Source organism: Cryptotermes secundus, unplaced genomic scaffold (assembly GCF_002891405.2).
Source record: "Cryptotermes secundus unplaced genomic scaffold, Csec_1.0 scaffold126, whole genome shotgun sequence".
In the NCBI taxonomy this organism is placed as follows: domain Eukaryota; kingdom Metazoa; phylum Arthropoda; class Insecta; order Blattodea; family Kalotermitidae; genus Cryptotermes; species Cryptotermes secundus.
Window position 1 is genome coordinate 52,469 of NW_019718617.1, and position 20,744 is coordinate 73,212.

At 37.0% G+C, this 20,744-nt stretch overlaps 1 protein-coding gene across 2 annotated transcripts in view; it reads right to left on the reverse strand.

The window, feature by feature from the left end:
* Positions 1–18,406, reverse strand: part of LOC111861522 (rho GTPase-activating protein 12) — a 61,613-nt gene extending 43,207 nt beyond the window's left edge. Inside the window, exons 1-5 of one of the 2 annotated variants that reach the window (XM_023846197.2) lie at positions 18,145–18,406; positions 17,549–17,857; positions 11,356–12,711; positions 10,407–10,589; positions 3,873–4,046 (exon numbers count right to left, since the gene is read on the reverse strand). In XM_023846197.2, the coding sequence (XP_023701965.1) occupies positions 3,873–4,046; positions 10,407–10,589; positions 11,356–12,711; positions 17,549–17,842 (2,007 nt within the window). In that variant the 5' untranslated portion in view covers positions 17,843–17,857; positions 18,145–18,406. The remainder of the gene's footprint in view (positions 1–3,872; positions 4,047–10,406; positions 10,590–11,355; positions 12,712–17,548; positions 17,858–18,144) is intronic. The other variant, XM_023846206.2, reaches the window with a different exon arrangement.
* Between the last annotated feature and the right edge of the window lie 2,338 nt (positions 18,407–20,744).

Genomic DNA, 20,744 nt, shown 5'->3' on the forward strand with positions numbered 1-20,744 from the left:
TCTCCTCTTTGAATCAACAATATATTACATTCACCAAAGGTTCCAGACCTCCCCTCCCCTCACACCTGTTTGAGAAATGCCAATTATGTAGTCCACTCACAAAAGGAAAATACCATTGCAGAAATATTGCGTGTAAAAACAGCGGCCACTAGCCTCAAGTGAAAGTCTTGAGTTTGGTTTATGAGAGTGAACAACTAGTGTGGATATGTCTCAAACTAGACGCGGAATACTGTATGTGGTGAACTGCAAGTGAATTTCACTTCAAGATATAAGTAGAGAACAGAGCAGTGTTGGTGCAGTGAAACAGAAGTTGACAGAGACAAGGTGACAGCAAGATCCTATGTAGCTACTGGCAGTGACAATGTCACTGTACCAAAACAAGACAACCACTACAAATTGTTCATTGTAGCCATGTCACTGTGTTGTGTAATTTATTACAGATAGGGATTCAATCTTGATATTTTTGATCAAACATTGTACACGATGTTCAAATGAACACAGCCAACAAAGATATGAATATGTTTACTTCCAATGATGATATATATAAGCTGTTTGGGGTGAAAAGTGTAAAAAGTCACCAAATATTTTCTTGTGTCAGTAGAACTTGATATGTGGCCTCCTTGTGATACAGCAGACATTCAACCAATGTTCTGACCAGGCATTTTTAACTCCTCTGCTGTTACAGACACTAATGCATTGATAGTCTTATGGAACAGATCAGGCAGGTTATTGACTTTGGTCTCATACATGTCTCCGATGTACCCCATGGAAAAAAGTTACAGGGGTCACTGAATGGGACCACCGCTGCTAATTCACATTCCAATGAATTGCTCTTTGAGAAATTCAGTGGTAGATGTGCAGAATTGTGCTGGTGTCCCATCCTGCTGCAAGACAGATCCATCTGGCACCTGTGGCACAGCACAGTTCTCTAGAATGTCACACAGCATGTCACTACTATTTTATGGAAGAAGAATGGTCTGATTACTCCTGCACTGGCTAATCCGCAACATATATCCTATTTTGGCTGCCCCATTTATGTTTCCTCACATCACGAAAATTCCATGACCCCCCCCACAAATGTAGCAATTATGGTGGTTAACTTTACCTGACATGTGAAAACTAGCCTCATCACTGAAGTATACCCTAATGAAGTAGTCACTGTTGCTATGTATCCAAACCAGAATGTCAGCAGCAAAGTCATAGCACCATAGCAAGTCATTATCTGCACTTTCTGAAGCAACTGAAATTAGCATGTCTTGACTTTTAGCCAGTTATGCACTAGATCATAAACTGTTAAGAGGAATTCACTGTTTGTGACTCGCTCGTTGAATGGACTTCTGTGAACTTCATTGGAAAGCTTCCTGAATTACTTCAACTTCTTCTAGTGTCATCCATGGTCTACTGACTGTAATGTGTTGTTCAAAACTCCCACGCTCTAGCAAATGCTGGTGCCAATTAACAACTGTGTGTCCATTTCGTCATGGCTACACTTCTGGTTAACTTTACATTTAACAATCATAAGGCATTCTGCAGCCAGTAACAGCAATGAACTTTCTCTTGTGGTGTGAATGATGGACTTTTGCACAGACAAGTTGTAGGCTACTGCAGTTCCATAGCAGTGTTACCAACTTTCATAAGCATAACATCTGGTGACATTTTTAAACTTTTAACCACAAATCATTTGTATTTATCTTCAGTACGAGCAAAGATATTCAGTTTCTTTACTGACAGTATTATCTGTAACTCCAGAGATGTTAAGAAACATCTTGACATTGATGTCCTAGAGAAAGATAGAATATCACTTGGATGTCATCTGTGACACAAGGGGAGGCACATGTCAAGATCTACTGACATGAATGGTGAGTTTCACATATTTCACCTCAAACAGCCTACATGAATCTTCATTGGGAGTAAAGTTATTCAGTTTCTTTATTGCCTGTCTTCATTTTACATGTTCTGTATACAGTATTATCCAGACCATCACATGAAGAATTTTTGGGTGAATCTTATATATACTTGAAACTTAAATCAATAGTATAAAAAGTCAAACAGTTCCATCCTGGGTGACCGGTGAAGATTTTTCTTATTTCAATTCTTCATGCCCTTACATGTTTTGGTCTTTTAGAGACCATCATCAAAGGTACATCAATACAGTTGGAAGCTACTATTGCAATATATTAACATTTATTAACATAAAATGTTAATAATATATGATCGGATAAAAAAATCTAAATTTTTATAACTACAGCGGCTGTCTTAATATATTTAAATTTTTGTAATTGGTTTCTTAAGATTTTGTTAGAATTTATAAAGCAAGTAGGTTCATCGTGCCCTCTTTCTTATTACTTCTCTTGACGGGGGCCGAACGTGTGCTGCCTTGCCATTCTTGTGAAGAGGGTTCTGCAAATATATTATGGGTATATCGTATATTATTTCAGCAAACCTATTATGTTTTTTAAGAGATTTTGTTGTTTCCTCCTACCTTTGATGTCATCCTGTGGGTGTTTGTGGTGCACTGTGTTGTTTTTACTGTTCTAGGGTGTGCTATGCCGCGTATTTATACTCCTCGTATCTATGCCGTTAGTGTGGGCATGCACTGATGTTGTATTATGAGGTCGAACATGTTATGCTGGTTATTACTTTCCTTTGTATGTTTTCGTTCGCTTATTAAAGCGATATATATGGAAGTTTTCTTTTATATTCATGATGCTTCCTTTTTTAGCGTTCTCAACCGTTTCCATGATTAGTCATCAGTCCGTACTGGTGTTGTTTGTTTAGTATATGTTGGTCAAATGCCAATTTGTCTTTGTATAGTCTTATGTTTCTTATATGTTCCGTGTACCTTGTTGGTAGATTTCTACCAGTTTGGACTGGCAGATTATTTTTACATCCCACTTTATTCATAGGGGTTTGTTTCTCATTTTTCATTTATTAGTTTACCTATAGTGTGAGCTTTTTAAGGCTATCTTTATGTTAGTGTTTTTGAATAGTTTCGTGATTTTCCGTATGTAATTTCCCATAGAGGTAAATGTGACACATTTTTGTTCTTTTTTGGCTTTATTACCTGGATTATTTTTCTTTTGTTTAAGTTTGTTATGTAGTTGTATGATGTCTTCCTTCCTATAGTCATTATTTAGTGCTATATTAATAATAGTATTTAACTCTTTGTTTTTAGCATTTCCTTGAGGGGTAGTGTGATAAGTCTGTGTATCCAATTTTTATATGCTGCTAATTTTTGTTCTTTAGGGTGGCATGAGTTATTATTTACTGTTATATCTGTTGTTGTGGGTTTTCTGTATATTTCCATTTCTATCAAATAAATCACTAGTACCTACAAAACAAGCATGAGAAAATAACAATGAGGCATGAAGAGTTTATTCAGACCTGTCATGTTCAATGTTTCTCACACAATTCATTGTGCTGAACCTTACAGCAGGATTCCAAACACACCATTTAAATCTGCCAGTCACTTGACAAATTCACTCACACATTCATAATGAAGGGGCAAATGTATGTGTAACTGTTCTCCATCAACTTGCCCACTGCAAATGGGGAAGCATATTTCTCGCCTTCAAATGCAAAAATTTGTTTTCTGCTATTTTCATTAGAATAACAAATTTATACAAAATACACAAATTCACCACTCTACTGTGTGCTATTCAATAACATGTGAACATGCCATAATGATTCCTCTTATGGGACTGGTGACCACACACCATAAGACCAAGAAGAATTTCATGCAGGACTTTTTTTGGGGGGGGGGCTCATGGTCTGAAAAACCTCCACTTGCAAAGAAATTGTTCTATGAAAGAAGGATCACGTATCAATCATTATTTCCAACTATCAGCTACTTGTAATGGTTTGTAACTTACCTTCACACCTGTAGTATTATTAACATAGCAGAGCTGACCCGAATCTTCATCATACACCTCACACCAACCTGGAGGAACAGGTATGTATGCTGTACCACTACTTCCATTCACCTCTACTAGAGGACTTGAAGTGTCTGACCGAAGATTTTCTACACTACCAATTTCTGCACTTTCCTGAAAAAGAAGCATTACAAAGTGAAGACTTGACTAAAATGAGTTTCACACTTAATCAAGACTCTATAAATACAACTTAATTAAAATCTACTGGCCACTTAAGAAAGACACCTCACAAGGTACACAAAATGTATACAAAACTATGCAGTCTACACAACAAGATTCTGTATTTAAAACAAAGTAGACATTATCATATCAACATTTGTTTCTATTGACACAACATGTTTTGACCCTTATACTAGGTCATCATCAGGCATACAATGATACTAGACTCAGTTGTTTAATTGCATCTAATTCTTCAATAAGGAGCCTTATTGTGCACTCTGAGTGTTTTTAAATGCATAAATTGAGTCTTTCGGTTAAAATTTTATACACTCAAATAATAAAATTTAAAAATTAGATACTAAAGATTAAAACAAAAATTAAAATTGTACTAAAAATGGAAATGAAGTATTTTGCGATAAATCTCTTTAAAACTTTGTAACCGCTACATGTTAACGTGATTTTCTGGTGGTAGAAGAGACTACAGTGTGGGAGGCCTGCGTATCGGGATCTTCTCACATAAGTCAGGTCGTGTGGTCTTGACCTTACTACCTATCCTCTTGTGGAGCTTATGCTCCTTATTCTGTATGTCACCCAACAGGTTGCTTATTTGGAATGATCTGTAACAGTTTTTTAATTATTATAAGGAGAAGCTTGTGAGTGTGTTGTTACTAAACTCATTATTAGGTTATTAAGTATATGTATGTATGTATGTATATTACATTTTCATACAATGATATGTGTGCCCCCTATGTTGATGCTATTGCTATGTTGTAGTGGTTCGGTCTAGACTACTTGTTTAGGGAGTATCTGTATATGTGGGTATGTTTGTATGTTGAGTGGTAAGAGGTAGGGGGGAGGATAATGTAAGTGGCTGAAGAGATAGGGAAGGGGTGGGGTTATTTGGTGTGTATTTACTAGAATGTCAACTATGGGGTTATGGATTTCTGTAAATATATCAAGCAGTTACTATAGGATTCTGACGATGGTGTATAGCACACAGAGATATTGGGTTTTCAGACTTTATCCATCGTCCTGGTTTTTAAGATAACTAAGAAAAACACGACGTTTCGGAAACTGGATCTGTTTCCATCCTCAGGTGAGGGAAAACACCTATTCTGTTGGGACCTCCAGTGATTGAGGCTAGCTCTTTCTAAGGGACCCAACAGAATAGGTGTTTTCCCTCACCTGAGGACGGAAACAGATCCAGTTTCCAAAACGTCGTGTTTTTCTTAGTTATCTTAAAAACCAGGACGATGGATAAAGTCTGAAAACCCAATATCTCTGTGTGTAAATGTATCGTTCATCTCTAGACCTTTCTTCGTTATGTCATATATATAATATCTTTCTAATGTGTTGAGTTTGGGTCCCTTCCTTTCTATATGTAATACCTTCATAGCTTGATCCATCGTGTCAGATGTATGACCAGTTTCCAAAATGTGTTGTACGAATTTAGAATGTTGTTTATTAGTCCTGATAGCATTTATATGTTCTCTGTAGCATACTATGAATGTGCATCCTGTCTGTCCGATATATTTGAGTGGGCATTCATGGCATTATAGCTGGTAAATACCACTCAGATTGTATATATCTCCCAGTATACCTGGTATTCGAATGGTGTTTGATTGTATTACTCATCTTGTAGGCAATTCTAATGTATGTGTTCCGAAACAAGTTAGTGATCTGGCATCATTGTACACCTGATGACGACCAAGTATAAGAGTCAAAACATGTTGCGTCAATATAAACAAATGTTGATACAATAGTGTCTACTTTGTTTTAAATAGAGAATATTGTTGTGTAGACTGCATACTTTTGTATACATTTTGTGTACCTTGTTTATGACACACAACAGGATGCATACTATCAAGAAGTCACCTCACCACTTCATACAAACATTCTACTCAACATCTGATATATGAGGTGTATTCAAAAAGATCCTAACATTTATCTATAAGAAATAGCTTTCTTTACTTAGAGCTTATAGAATATTATCCTCTTCAAAACAATCCTCTTGTGCAGCAATACACCTATGTCACCAACTTTTCCACTTTGGGAAGCACTGTTCGAATGATGTATGTGGTATGACCTTCAAGTCATTCAGCACATTAGTGACGATGAACTTCCACTGTCTGAAATCTTTTTCTCTTAACGGCAATTTTTTAGTTTAGGTGAATAGGAGGGTTGCAGAAGGGTAGGAATTGAATGTTTTGCCAAGAACTGTCTAATGGACAACACTATGTGAGCATGCACATCATTGTGATGGAGAAGCCAGCTTCCCGCAGTCCATATTTCAGGTCACTTTCCTATTACTGCATCTTCAGACATCTAGGAACAGCCAGATTAAAATCTTGATTAATTGCCTGACCTTCAGGAGCGAATTCATTATGCACAATGCCTCAATGATCAACAAAAAAAAACAAGCAGCACTGCTTTCTCTTGTAAGCACACCTGTCGTGCTTAACTGAAGCAAGGCAAAGCAGGGCCTTCCAGTGTGAGGATCACTGTTTGTTTTTGATGTCATAACCATAAACCCACATCTCATAACCAGTCATGACATTTTTCAAAACATTTTTGTCATAATTTGTTTTTTGGAGATCAGGCAAGGGTCTTGGCACAACTTGTGCTAGGACCTAATGCATTCCTAAATCTTGTGTTAAAATTGTGTAGCATGAACCAATGGATATTCCAACCCCTTCTGCACCTTCTTAGACAGTCAGTTGATGATTTTCACGCATAATGTTTTTCTTCTGGGCAATCAGACGATCAGATCTTGAAGTTGAAGGTCAGGCTGATCACTCATCATTATCTGTTAAGTTCTTCCATTTTTAAAACATGTGAACCAATAGCAGGTCATCGTTTAACACAAGGCACTATCACCGTATGCTTAATGCAACAAGGTGTGGGTTTTTGCAGCTGTTTTTCCTACTTTGTAATAGAATTTAACATAAATTCTATGAACCTTTACTGACTCCACACTGATCACAATGACAATAACACACTCGATCACAAGACTGGTTATCAAAACTAAATGGAAAGCCCAATCAACTTGGAACAAAATGGCTTGTGCAACTAACGGTCAGGTTGCAAGGTCACTCAAACAACACCTAACATGAGTGACACACTGCCACTCCATGTCCTTATTTTGGGAACTTTCTGAATGAACCTCATACAGTACAAGCAAAAGATGGGATATATAATTCCAAGTTAAATCTGAATCACAATTAATAACGTGCACTCATCACCAGTCTCAAAGTATGAGATTATCAGTAAATTTGTATTTTACCATTTTATAAACCATCAACACAACTTTTTGCAGCATCTAATATTCACTAAAAATCCATTTCATGTTTCGAGCTATACTGGTCACCTTCAGGTGGTACACTAACAGACACATTAACTACTGAATTGTAATTGTTCTGTTACTGTCTTACTGAAAGGCATGGAGCCACTTTTCTATAAGTTTATGCAGTTCTTTACGCTTTATTTTGTGAAATAATTACTATATTCAGATGATTGAGTGGTAAAATCATAAACCAAGGTAAAGAAAGGTTTGTTAACAAGAAAGGTATAAAGGTACCAAATGCATGTATACTATTATGTGTGTGTGTGTGTATGAAATAATTACTATTTTCAGATGATTGAGTGGTAAAATCATAAACCAAGGTAAAGAAAGGTTTGTTAACAAGAAAGGTAAAAAGGTACCAAATGCATGTATACTATTATGTGTGTGTGTGTGTGTGTGTGCGTGTGCGCATGTGCACAAAATACAGTTATCATAATGACTCTTTGATAACTATATGACTACGTGTTTACTCTTTGGTTCGCTAGTGTCACTAGAATAACTGTAATTTATATTTGCACACACTCATCACAGTATATTTACCTTTTTTCAATCTTTCCCATTATTTCACTTTCCTTTGCCTTATTTTATGCCTTCACCACCTGACCACATGACAATAATAATTATCTAACACAGCAGAGCATGAAAAAATACATAAACTTATAGAAAATTGGATCAATTTTTCAATAAGCCAGTAAAAGAGGAATGACAATTCACTAATTTCAGTTTCTGATACTGTACCACCTGAAGATACTCAATATAGATCAAAACATTCATACGATTCTTAATAAATATTGGACACTGAAAAAAGTTCTGTTGATAGTCTTTAAATTTTACTGCTAGTGTAATAAAAAACATTGTAGGATACAAAAATTAAAAAGCCTATTGTATGCATCACACATTTTTATGCTTGTCACTAGAGTCGGGTGGTTCACTTGCGGCAAGTACGTGAGCTGTGAACTTAACAATGTAATTAAGAGGGCCTGTGGTCTGACTTCTGCAGTATCTCAGCTACCATAGTTCAAGCAGTGTCACATTGCTTCTGACATACCTAATCAGTTTCGATTCTTTATATAAACCACATGCAAGTGGTTATTTTCACTTTTAACATACCTTCCTTAATTTATACAGAAGAATAAGCTTAAGGTATCGGCATGTGCATATCAGTTAAACTGTGCATTTGTCAGTGTGTCCATCCCCTCAGTTAATTTTCAATATTGCACGAAAATTTGGTTATGTAAGCTTTCTCATCCCTCCAAGAGCCAGCCACCACAAATAGGTTCATACTTCCAAAAAGAGCCAGGGACTCTGTGTTGATATCTCATTATCAGAATGTAGGGCAATGTCAAAACATAAAGTTGGCTAATAGAGCCAATGAAAATGTAGGAAAATTTAAATATTTGGGAATAACAGTAACAAATCAAAAATTTGTGAGGAAATTAAGATGAGAATAAACTGAGGGAATCTTTGCTACCATTCAGTTCAAAATCTTTTGTTCTCTCACCTGCCATACAAAAAAAAAATGAAGATTAAATAATGTGATAGGATGTATATAATCCATAAACTTTGCAATGTTGCAGCAATATAAATATCTTGAAGTCTCTCACCTACTAGGTAAGAGAAACTAGTGTAGAATACAGTCACTTCCAACCACAACCCATTTTTACAGTCATTATTATGTGAAATATACAAAACTGTTATTTTGTACATAGTTTTATATGGATGTGAAACTAGGTTTCTCACATGTACTGCATACTACACAGTTACCACCTACCAATGTTGAGTGTCATGTACTGCATGCAGTGCTGGAGCTTTGTGCTTTCGTATCACAAACAGTACCAAACTGCATGAATTCTGCAGGCATATTCTTTAGGATGAATGTCAAGGCTATTATTTTGTCTATGTATTTATCAGATTTATCATGGAAATAATCCTGAAANATTTGTGCTTTCGTATCACAAACAGTACCAAACTGCATGATTTCCCATGCATATTATTTAGGATGAAGGTCAAGGCTATTGTTTTGTCTATGTATTTATCAGATTTATCATGGAAATAATCCTGAAAATGTTTATTACAAATCAGCTGTTCATAGATATGGCATCAGTTAGTAAAAGTTTATGAAATGCAAATACTGATGGTATTCTGAATTAATGTTTTTCATATTCTGAAAACTAATTTTGATTCTGATGAGAAAATAGAATAAATACTTGTTTTGGAGGGTGTTTATTCAGAATGTGTGAATTTAAATTCCCAATGGAAACTCCTCATCTATGACATTAGAGGCTATGTTTTAAATCCTCACATATAGATATGTTAAAGGAAGAAAACAGACTGAGAGTGTTTCAGATCCAGGTGCTGCGGAGAATATTGGGCCAAAGAGGGTTGAAATAACAGGAGGATGGAGAAAATTACATAGTGATGAAGTTTGTAACTTGTGATCCTCACTAATATTATCACAATGATCAAATTAACAAGGATGAGACTCGCAGGTCATATGGCAAGCATGGGGGAAGGGAGTTTTGGTAGAAAAATCTGAGGGAAAAGCAACCGCTCTGACAATCTAAATGTGATATTAAAATGGATCCTGGAGAAACAGAATGGATGACAGATGTGGACTGCATTCATCCACACTGATATATTGGGTTTTTGGACTTTATCCATCGTCATGGTTTTTAAGATAACTAATAAAAAAACGACGTTTCAGAAACTGGATCTGTTTCCGTCCTCAGGTGAAGGAAAACACCTATTCTGTTGGGTCCGTTAGAAAGAGCTAGCCTCAATCACTGGATTGGTCCAATCATGTTTTATCTTCAAAAAGATCTACTTTAATGATATCTCCCATTTATGAATGTGTCCCCCAAGAAATTTCTTCCTTTGAGATCCTCCAGCCAAAATTTCATATGCATGTCTCCCATCAGTGCCATACGTCCTGCTCATCACACTTCATTTCATCCATAAGAACCCGCACTTACATGACTTTGGTGGTGCCTGCGGGGTGGCTTCCAACTCTTATCATGAGTCTTGCAGTTGTAATAGTAAGTCCTTCCCTGAGAAGATTTATATTCTTCCCATCCTTCATTCAAGACTCTGATTGGCTTACGATCAGGTGATGGAGAGGGTGGGAAGCTGCGTCTATGAAAATCATGTGATTCCACCTGTCACACAAGAGCATAAATCCCATTATATACTGCCTACTAGTATCTGATTTTTTGCATCCATTTTCCAAGTGAATATAAAGGGACTATGCTTGGGTCATGTGAATCATCCTGTGATGGTAAAAGCCTTGCAAAAGTCCAACAGTTTAAATAAAATAAAAATTTGTGAACTGCCATCTATAAGGCTTTATTTAGGTCACAAAAAATGCATTCAAGTGGTATTTTATTATTCAGAACCTTTAATATTTCATTAATTAAATTATATGAAGGAAGTTCTGGGGATGAATCACACCTGAAACCATACTGGTGATTGGATAATATATTGTTATTCTAATACAATAAGTATGTCACTGGATTCATAGAGGTAAAATTATCCCAGTGCTTAATTAATTAATCACTATGCCATGAAGACATACAGTGGAATGGACATACAGCTCCACCATTCTTGACCTCAGCACTAGGTGGAGGTGAACAGTCAGCTTCACAACCTGGTTGCTTTACCCCTGGGGAAATATCCCATCAGTATTCACTGGATAGAAGGGCCAGTGGTGAGGTTGTGGCAGAGAGAAAAATCTTGCCCTTCCAGGAATTGAATGTCAAACTGGATTAATACAAAAATTCAATTCATCCAACAACTTTTAGCGTCAACCCTCCAACACCATATTTCATTAAACATGTTGACAGGCATACAATATCTAACCATTATGGGTTAATATGATGCATTAGGCATAAAGAATGCATATCAAACCAGGATGAATTAACTTACCCTGTTTTTCCTTGACAAGGACAACCTTTTCTTCTGCAACTTCAGTTGGCAAGGAAAGTCACCTTTCTCTTCTCCTGCTTTATCTAATGAGTCAGTTAACAAGTCATCTGAAACAGCACCATCACTAATATCACTGTAAACTTTACTCACACCACTCTGGCATAGGGGCATATTGTCTGACAAACCACTAATGCTGCCCTCATCAGGGCCCACACTATCATCCCGATTTTCCTCAGATTCACTGCCTGACACAACCCTTTCCACTTTATCACCAAACACATGATGACGTACTAAATTCCAATGCCGACTGCCTGCCTTCTGAGAGATATTTCCTTGACTTGAAACTTCCATTTCCCTGCCACTATGATCTGCTTTTAGCTGATGATGGTCTAAATCTGTATTTCCTTTTGATGAACTGAGCATATGTCCTGCATTTAATTTATTTTCATCTTGATGTACTGTATCTTTACCCTTCTTACAGTCTGATAAGGCATCTTCCCATGATGTTGACAACACAGCATTTCCACTTCCTCGTTTCAATACCTTTTGCATTTCTTTCTTTGTTTTAAAACTACTTGAGTAATTTAGTTTACTTTTCATTTTACTAAACAGTGAATCCATTTTTGTGTTATCTACTGCTGAACCGGTACAAGTGTTGGGTTCATTCAAGCTGCCTGACCCAGTCACATCCTGTATCCCTTGCTCAAGTTTCTCCCAAGACTCAGAGAGTTTACGTGTGACCTGTCCCACACTTTTTGACCCTTCAGATGGGACAGGACACACTTTGGAGTAGGCCTCACTTGTACCCTTACAACTTCTTACTTGAATATTTCTCTTTTTTCTTTGAACAGAGTTATCAGCCTTATCACATTTTAATGATAAGGCATGTTTACTTGAGCACAAAATGTTATCACTGCTACGATTAATGTGTGAACTAGACGAAGTGACGTCACTGTCTTCATGTAAATGCCCCTCTTCGTCATACTTCGTACTGGGAGATGTGGGAGATCTGGGAGATTCACCACAATTCCTTTCTGTTCTCATCTTGGAAAGTTCAGCAACCAATTCTTCAACTGCCCATGACTTTCGTTTGTCCAGCAATATATGGTTTGCATCTTCCTTATTCAAACCATCTGTATCTGATGATTTTTGGTTCACATTCTGGAATGTGCCGGGCTGTTTTTCAATGTGCCCCCTTGAACTCTTACATTCTTTAGGGCAGGAAATGTTCATACCGCCAGTCTTATTTTCATATTCTAAGGATTCATTTGAGTTCTTCTTAATATCAGCTGATGAAACTGAGTCCTTTATCTCATTTCCTTCTTTCCTCCTGAATTTTCTATGTTGCGAAGATTCCTTTAACAAATATAAGAAGCAAATTAATACATATTTAAGAAACTAGCACAGAAAAATTACTACTAACATGGTTTAAGTGCCAATTACAGTAAGGTTTCCACTATGACGCCATATTCCAGGGTAGCTTCTGACCCCATACTTCCTTCCTGGTTAAGGTGCAGTTATACCATGCTGGGTCAGTCAAGTTTAGAGGGACCCATAGCATAATCTGCAATTTTACCTAACTTCTGTCACTTGCATTCAATAAATTCCTCTAACAGATACAATATAATGTCTAGAAAACTCAGTAAATTCTATGAAGCTCATGTTTCAAGAACAGTAAAATGTAAGGACAGATCTAACACAAATCATTCCAACTCCCTAACCCCTGCAACTGTTTTCAATTCCAGTATTATTTCTGGTTACTATACCTAATATAAAACATTTCATACACACACGGTGTGTCCAGGATCCATTACGACTCATTTTTTTTTAATTTTGCCCTGCAATGCCATCTGTTGGCGAGTTGTGGCATTAAGATTCCTGAACTTTCAGCTGTAGCTGTCTATAATTTTAAAGTGCAAGCATCGCTGCATCATGTGTTCTGACCTTGAATGCAACAGTACTGTTCTGATGCTTGTCGGAAAATGGCGGTTCAACAGAGAGCCAACATCAGATTTTTTTTAAGTTAGGCATAACAGCCGGAGAAGCGTACGAAATGATGAAAAGTGTGTATGGTAGTGATTGTTTGAGTCGCTCGAACATTTTTTGATGGTATGCTGTTTCGTGACAACAGGGAGGACACTGAAGACGATCCACATGCATCAAAGCCGAGAACAAGTCGCACTGAAGAAAATGTGAAAAAAAGTGACCGAAATCCTTGCATCAGACAGATGTGTTTCTGCAAAACTCATCGAGGAGCTTTTGGGAATACCAAAAAGTACTGTGCATCAAATTTTGACAGAGGATTTGGGCAAATGGAAGGTCTGTGCGCAGTTTGTACCGCACACGCTGTCAGGCGATGAAAAACATGCCAGAGCGGAACACTGCAAAGACATGTTATGGTCGGCCCAAAGTGATACAAAATTTACAAAATCGATTGTTACTGATGACGAGACATGGTGTTTTTAATATGAGCCTCTCACAAAACGGCAGAGTGCAGCATGGTTGAGCCCAAAGAAGCCGAAACCAAAGAAAGTGCATGCAAAAGAGTCGAGTAAAGACACTGCTACCCGTTTTCTTTGATTCCAAAGGAATCATTCACAAGGAATTTCTGCCAGAAGGTCAAACAGTGAATTCTGATTATTATCTCGAAGTCCTCAATCATTTGTGGGTGAGAATACTTCGAATTCAACCTGAATATCGAGAGCAGGGTTCCTGGGCACTCCTCCACGACAATGCATGATTTTTCGCCAGAAAAGGGATCACAGTCCTTGGTCATCCTCTGTATTCACCAGATTTGGTTCCAGCTGATTTCTGGTTATTCCCAAAAGTTAAGTTGGCGATGAAAGGAGACCGTCACGACACCATCCAGGACATCCAAAGGGAATCTACTGCAGTTTTAAATGCGATTCTACAAAAGGAGTACAGTGACTGTTTTCGAAAACTTTTCAATCGATTCCAGCTATGTATTGATTCAGAAGGAGACTATTTTGAATAAAAAGAGTGAAATTTTGAAAATAATTCACGTCTTGTATTTTTAATGAACACAGTTCTAATAGAACCTGGACACACTGTGTACTTGTAATTGTATCATAAAGAATTATACTAACTATAATGAAATAAACTGAATTAAAAGGAATTATACTACACTGTATTGTACAGGATTATCAGACCATTCCTCCAGTTACCAATGATTCAAGAGCTCTTTATTTCAGCCACCATTTTATTTTCTTTCTTACCTTATTTAACAACACTTCTAAGCTATATAGGTTATATAATGAATGGGAGGATGAACTGAATGATGAATTATGAAGCAAGTGAACAGATGTGATTATGGTCCAATTTAAGATACTAACATTAACACTCCATTTATATTCCAAGAAAACAGTTACAGCAAATCTAGTACTAAGATTTAAAACCTGTGAACGATCATACATATGGACTCATTTTCCCAAACAGTGTACTGACAGAAGTATACGTGTCTGTACCAAACTACACAACACCCCATACATTTCAAATCTGTATAAACAAACTGTAGTGTTGGGGCTGCATCATCAGTACCGGATGTTATGATATGTTAGAGAACTTCAGACAAAACACTTAGACAGCCCCTAAAAACAATTCCCCTGTATCTTAAACACCACATTATGGAGGTTAAGCTCCTTGCATTCTGAACCACATCACTACAGAGAAGGTAGGGCATTAGCTTCATGCATCAACAGCTTTGCTCCTACAGAGGAGGACCTGGACGACACTGAGAATGTGGTTGGGCATATTCCACAAGCAGTCTGTATGTGGCGACAAAGAGAAAAAGTTCTTGTCTCTATCAGGAATTAAGCTCTGATCTACCAGTCCATAAAATAGATCTGACAGAATGGGGCGGTATGGCCCAGATTGATCTGGCTCAAGACAGGGACCTATGGAGGGCTTTTGTGAACATGGTAATAAACCTTCGGGTTCCATAAAATGTTGGGAAATTCTTGAGTAGCTGAGAGACATCTTCTCAAGAATTCAGCTCCATGAGTTAGATAGATAGTTCAACCAGTCCACAGCCAGTTATATTAATGAGACATCCCAGCTCTGTGGGGAAACAAATGTAGCCAGAAAGATGTAAGTACAATATTCACACAACCTGTTGCTGCTGATAACACTGATTAATTAAGTTAGATTAATGTAGTTTGCACCTTCCTTAATCTAGTACAGGTTTCCCAAATGTTTGAACCACAGAAGTTCTTTGGCTCAAAAACAACAGTAAAACTAACAAACATCATGGAGTAAAGTCTTTTCTTGCAAAGCTAGTAACTGCTTAGCTACTCAAGAAATTACCTGCCTACCATGCAATGTGAAGTTTCATTACTGCATAGGATTCGAGGTTCTAACAGCAGTGGTTATGAAGAATTCAATCTCCTGGGATATAACTCCATGTAGTCCACTGAAAGTCAACTGATGTTTTGGATGAACATTTCGCCTCCATCTTCAGGGTTGAACAGGCCAAGTAAGAAACCTTTCTAGGGTTGACAAAGTCATCCTTGTCTGTCTCCTATTCATTTATTCTGTTCTGTGAGAGAACCAATGAAACTGATGAGCTGTCTTGCAGTTCCATCCTATTTCCTACATAAATCTGAGCTTTCAGCAAGCAGATTGCACTGACTACTATCTGCTTCACGCTGGTTTCTTGCTTGGCTTATTCTTTGACCCTGAAGTTTAAGGCTCTACTTGCTATCTGCCTTGCGTATTCTGGAAGTAAATGGTCCATATCTCAGCCAGATCAGCCTTCCTGACTGCAGTTTTCTGTGGTTTGCCTCAGACCGCCTGGCAAGCCCAGGACGGTACTTCAGTCAGGCCATGACCACTTGGCTCTAAATTCTTTCCAAATTATCATTCATCTCTCAACCAACGATTCGATAATATATAATCCAGCTAATAAAAGTGTCATTAAATTACCCATACATAAATAAATAAGCAAGCAATAATTATCACCTCTATCTAAATCACATCTTAGTTGCATGTCATGTAAGTATAATGAGTTGTTAAAATTACCAATAATTACCTTTTAAATGATGACGTACAATGCTTTTAAAAATTCTTCAGAGAATTTCGCTTCACTAATTCTGTATTTCTGCTATGTTGAAAAGCATAATTTGGGGACTAGGGTACCCTTTACTGGTCATGTCTATTACAAAATTGTTAACGAGAGAAAAATAGAACAAAATAGTGGAAAATGAAAATATTAAAGTAATGAAAAGTGAATTCCAGTTCTTAAAGATTAAAATCAGTTAATATTCCTCTAAGCTGAAGATGGAAAAAAAGAAGTTTCTTGGAAACACTGATACCCATCTACAAACTACACAGCACCATATCCTGGACTAGCATCTCAACATTCACTGCTATGAGAACCTCAAATAACAGTACTACTACTGTCCACTATTGTCGGACACACACATACAGACAGCAGATCTCATAAGACTCCTTTTTATTTTTTCAAAATACAAACACATGCCAAAAGTGCATGAGTAACAGGCTGTGTTGTGTTTGTACATGCACTCACATGGTATGACTTCTGAGTTTTACACAACTGTTAAGCTGTTTAGGTGGAAGAGACTGATGCTCCTCCCATCTACTCATGCTTCAGAAATACAGGCTGTTAGCCTAATTGATAAGCCTGTGACATGGATTCCTGGCACCCTGATAAACGGTTATGATCACTTCTTAAAATACTTTCACACATACAGAGTGAACTTGAAACCTGACACCTCAGTCTCCTGTTCCTAGGATGTTCAAGCCTAGATCTGATTTCATCCAAACTCTCTTCAGTGAGCACAGGTATCATTTCTTTTCAGTATCAATAATGGTTATCCCAATGATAATAATTATGACAACAGCAACAGACAGCATTTACAGCACTTGCTAAAATCTGATTATTCACTTATATTTTTGGCAACATGCCAAAGGCTTGTTGTCAGCAGTCATATTTCAGCAGCACAACAAAACAGGTATGTCAAATTCAAAGTAACTCGATAGTTTTCAAGAAGATATTTGTGTGTTGTCATTACATGACTCCACCATGCAATATTCCTGGGCAGTCTTTGATTGCACTATGTTCATTCGAGGTTTAATTTTGTTCAGATACGTTAATTAATGAAACTAGGAGGTGGGGCCTTAATTTTATTCAACTCTTTTTAAAAAATAAGCATACCTTTGAAGTGCTTTGGCTACATAAATATTCTGTTACATATGCAGCAGGAACAAAGAATGGTCCTTCAGTAGAACTCCTGATCACCTGCCACCAATCTGAGTTGGTTTTCTTGATTAAAAACAGTTTTTCACCTTTTTGTATTCTTATCTTTCTTTCATCCTTAACTGTATATTCAAAATCATACAACACTCGCAAATGTATATCTGGGATGTCTTCTTCTGACATTATATGAACTAGATAAATTTTGTTTTCAAACCAACATTTCGTTACAATCACAGGATCCCCGCAGCACATATATTCCACCTTCGCCTGCAACAGGGCCAACAAATCCAAAATAACTTATAGCAGTTGGATCTGGCAAGTTATTATGCATTTTAAACCTTCGGATTTTTTTTTTTTTTTTGGTTCCTAATACGTTAGCACAATTAAAACATCACTAGCCTAAGAAATATGTAACCTAAAAATTCCTTGACAAACTTTTCAACCACTATAAACTAGACACTATATGCTTCAAAATATTGTTTCCATCACATTTTACATCATCTTTTTGAGAAAACTGTCACATGACAGCAAAATGATATACGCACTGTAATTACCTAAAATGTAGGTTAACTCTAGTTGCCAAACTCCCATATAAATCTGGCCTTGAATGAACAGTAGACATTTCCGACAGTTAAACCCAGATTGTGTACACATGTTAATCATACTAAAAGTAACTTAGTAGTTTTCCTGCCCAATAATTTGACATCACGTTCACCATATACACCTACTACCTGCAACCACCAACCTGTGGATTGCGTAAAATGTATTTAACCAACATAAATAACACTACAGTACGTCACACACCGCTCGAACGGCTCCAACTCTCTCCCAATACGCCTACTATACTAGTATGCGGGAAATTTAAAAATCGGTGGTTGCTACACCTGGAGTTTCATTTCCTCTGTGCCCGCCACCCTGCTTTAACAATACATTGTTGCATCCATCCTTGTCAATTGTAAAACTGGCTCTTCGCAAATACGGATTATCAGAAATACCGTAGGAACAATTCGTAACATATACGTGACTCCAGATGAAATGGGGACTACTCCAAACACACAATTTCAAATGCATCCTCCGCGATTTTTCCTTCTTCAGCGAGCCTGATTATTAACTCGTTAAAGTTTTCAATAACTAAAATTGTCGAATGAACTTCTGGAACAATGTGATGGAAAACACTTCTATATATCACGAAAGTGATAACAATTTGTAAATATACCTTTGGGAATCAATGTTTTATCCAAACATAGCCATGCCGGATCAAAAAGTCCAAAAAAAAACTACCTAATCTAAAGTAACCCGATCCAATTCAACCAAATCCAATCCTGCCCTACTGGAACAGTGATGTGGCCTAACGCGAGTCAGTGTGTATCCCGACATTCTTAGTTAACATTTGTTTGTGCACATTTTACAGCAGGTTATACCAATAACAGTAATTAATAGCACGAGGCAGAGTAGTTGGCTGAGGCACTATTTTACAAGCCGGAAGGTCGCAGGTTCCATTCCCTATGAAGTCGTTGGATTTTTCAATTGAGCCTATGGGTCTCCACAGCCTGTTACAGAAATAACTTTACCTTTTACTTTACTTTTAAGAGTAAGTAATAGCAGTAACACCTTGTTGAAACCTGTTTTGCCATTCTATAAGTCTTCAGTGCAGAATCACAGTGGCCGCACGGTCTAAGGCCTGATCAAACTCTGGGATCGTGCATTCGAAACCCACTTGAGGCATGAATGTCTGTGTGTGTTTATTCTGAGTTTGTCCTGTCTTGTGTACAAGTAGCGGCCTTGCGACGGGCTGATCCCTTGTCCAAGGAGTCCTATAGGCTATGTAAAAAGATCAAGAAACTGAAAAAGCAACCAAGGCAAGATAGATAAATAGATAGATGGAGGGACGGACGGACGGACAGGAAGACAGACAGATAGATAGATATACGTAGACAGATATATTGTATTCATTTATTAAATTTCTACTTCTTCAGTATTTTTCATATGCCTTGATAATTAGTATATACCGCTTTCTTTTTCAGAATAATTTTATACTTTATCTACCATTCGTCACATTCATTACTGTTACCTAAATTGTAAATATGTTGTATGCAGTGCTATAAATTATGACAGAAGCAGGTATATGCCATCTACCCAGCTCCATGGATTTTTAAAGCTGTTTTCAGTGTCTAAAGCTGTTTCCAATGTCGACAATTGCAGGAACGAACCTCCTGTAGCTAATGACAGGAAATATATGCAATATAATTTCCTTTACATCGTGTGTTCATTATTCGTCGTAGTATCCAACTTATGCCTGACAGACTACAAAGTTCTTAAAAGCCATTTCCTCTTTTCGTTACATGTTTTTGTGGGCTGCACAAAAATATATACAAAATAAAGCACAAAAATGTGAAAAATTCTGTGACTATTATTAACAGACTATGTCTTAGGTAAAATTATTTGCGTAACTTTTCAAAATAAGAAATAAAAATATTTCTGTAAATTATATTCATTTCCCAATCACTTAGCTAATGTCATTAATTTTATGAACGTCAGACGTCTGTTTATGCAGATGATTCTGAAATACAGCCATTACAACTTCTGTTACAGTTCATATTCAGATCAATTTAACAATTAGGTGTATGTTTCTGTGAAAAAGCTTAAGTTATATTCGCAATATTTATTTTTTCGTTAAACTTGTAAATTAGTACCTTCACAAATTTCCTTCCTTTCGTCCACTTCAAGTAATTGTAGGTGTCCCATAGCTTATGATGCTACAAATTCAGCAATTAAAATTTATACTCTAAACATGGGGCGAAAAAAATAAGCATTTTGGTCGTCCTCAGTTTTCCGAAATTTGGTTTAAGATTCTCTTTCAGCAAAAATATTTTTGCGATAACTTAACAAAAACTCCTGCACATCTTTTTTCCTTTCGCGTATAAAGAAGTTAGTCGAAAATTCATGTTGTGATGGTGAAGATTTAGGATGTGATCTTCTGTGCTATGAAACCGCGTAGTCTTGCAGGTGGTTACCACTGTTTCAAAGGATCTTTCTGTTACCATATTTATGGCAGTTGAGGGTGCAGGCATCCGGCATCTCTGAAGCGTTAACAAAAAAAGCCTACAAAGGCCATACCACGTTGAAAACACCGGTTCTCGTCCGATCACCGAAG